General features: G+C 32.7%; 1 protein-coding gene across 1 annotated transcript; it reads left to right on the plus strand.

The window, feature by feature from the left end:
• The first annotated feature begins 223 nt into the window (after positions 1-223).
• LOC134944309 (olfactory receptor 1G1-like) lies at positions 224-1,168 on the plus strand. Its single transcript, XM_063932890.1, has one exon. The coding sequence runs from the start codon at positions 224-226 to the stop codon at positions 1,166-1,168; it is 945 nt and encodes a 314-aa protein (XP_063788960.1).
• The last annotated feature ends 631 nt before the right edge of the window (positions 1,169-1,799 follow it).

The raw sequence follows: 1,799 nt of genomic DNA on the forward strand, positions 1-1,799 counted from the left end.
AACAAAAACAGGTTCATACTTTATGAGATGATTTTAGCTGTCCTTATCAATTGCTAAATAAATCCAAAACCAAAAAGCAAAATATTTGAGATTGGTTTTGCCAAAACCAAAACTAAACACAATGAAGATTTACTATAGAACCAATATCAAGACCAAAGCAGTGGGGGTTCAGACATATTTCTAATTGTAATGTTGTTTCTTTTCAGAATAACCTGAACATAGCATGGGGAACAAGACTTACATTAAAGAATTTATTTTGGTGCCATTTTCCACAAAATCTGGATATACATCATTAATAACCAGCTTATTTTTCTTCCTATATGTGTTTGGAGTGATCATAAATGTTATTATAATTGCAGTGATATCCACTTGTAATCAGTTACACACTCCTATGTATGCATTTCTCTGTAACCTGGCCTTAGTAGATATCTGTTTTACAACCACGACTGTCCCTAAATTGCTGTACATAATACTATCTGGAGATAATACAGAGTCCTTCTTAAAATGCTTCACCCAGATGCACTTTTATGTTTTGGCTAGTAGTGCAGAAGATATTCTAATATTCATTATGGCATATGACCGATATGTTGCTATATGTGATCCTTTGCACTACCATTATATCCTAAACAGGAAACACTGTATCTTATTAGCATCTGCTACTTGGATATTAGGATTCTTAAACTCATTTCTGTTTACAATTCCAATCTCACACATGTCATTCTGTCAGTCTCGCACCATACACCAGTTTTTATGTGATCCTAAAGCTCTGATTAACATCTCCTGTGCTGGCAGTGAACAGTTTTATACTGTTCTCTATATGGAATTTTTGATATTAGGATTTTTTCCAGCCATGTTCTGTTTGACATCTTATATAAAAGTTATCAAGGTCATCTTACAGATAAAATCTAAGGAAGGAAGAAAAAAAGCCTTCTCCACCTGCTCATCCCACCTCACCACTGTCATTATTTACTATACCACAGGTTTGTCTGTGTTCATGATGCCACCATCAGAATACTCCAATGTCCTAGAACAGGTCTTTACAGCACTGTACGCAGTTGTTACACCCATGATTAATCCTCTCATCTACAGTTTACGGAATAAAGATGTGAAAAGTGCTCTGCTGAGACTACTGGGGATAAAATTAAGTGTTAAAAAAATATCAAACTAAAGTGTTTTTAAAGCTGAAGGAGCTAATTGCACTATATTTACATTAATGCACTATTATTACTTAAAGTTTGCAGAGCTATTGTTAATTCTTGATTATTAGTAAGTAATGTTTTAGATTAGACACATTAATACAAGAATCTTTTAATATTGGGATACATAAATACAGTTATTTAGCCTTTATAACATACAGTACTTAATTTTTTTTTTAATACAATTTGTATTATTAATGATTGTCAAGTCAGTAAAAGTTTTGTTCCACATCTGTTTTGTATCACAAAGTAAGCAAGGTAACATGAACTTAGTTATAAAATTAAAAGAAATAACTACATATAAAATGAGAAAAAGTTGGTCATTGTATATATAATTTAGAGAGAGATTATCAGAATTTATTGAAAGACAATAGTGAATATTATGTAAACTGTAAAATGCTAGTCCAGAAATATATCCTGGGAGTAAAGGAGAAGTTCTCAGTGACCTTGTAGTAATCATGCAGAAGCACAATAAAAAACAGCAACTGTAGAACATATCACAAATAATGATGAAGTATACATGTTAGAATGCGGATGGGGGTGATGGGGTATGAGGATGGGGATGCAAGATGTCCATAGAGGATGTGCCTTGAGTAGAGTATT

The sequence above is a fragment of the Pseudophryne corroboree genome, chromosome 7 (genome assembly GCF_028390025.1).
Source record: "Pseudophryne corroboree isolate aPseCor3 chromosome 7, aPseCor3.hap2, whole genome shotgun sequence".
In the NCBI taxonomy this organism is placed as follows: domain Eukaryota; kingdom Metazoa; phylum Chordata; class Amphibia; order Anura; family Myobatrachidae; genus Pseudophryne; species Pseudophryne corroboree.

Bases quoted from the DNA above. Each gene is read 5' to 3' on its own strand.
- LOC134944309 (XM_063932890.1), top strand. From the start codon at position 224: ATGGGGAACAAGACTTACATTAAAGAATTTATTTTGGTGCCATTTTCC.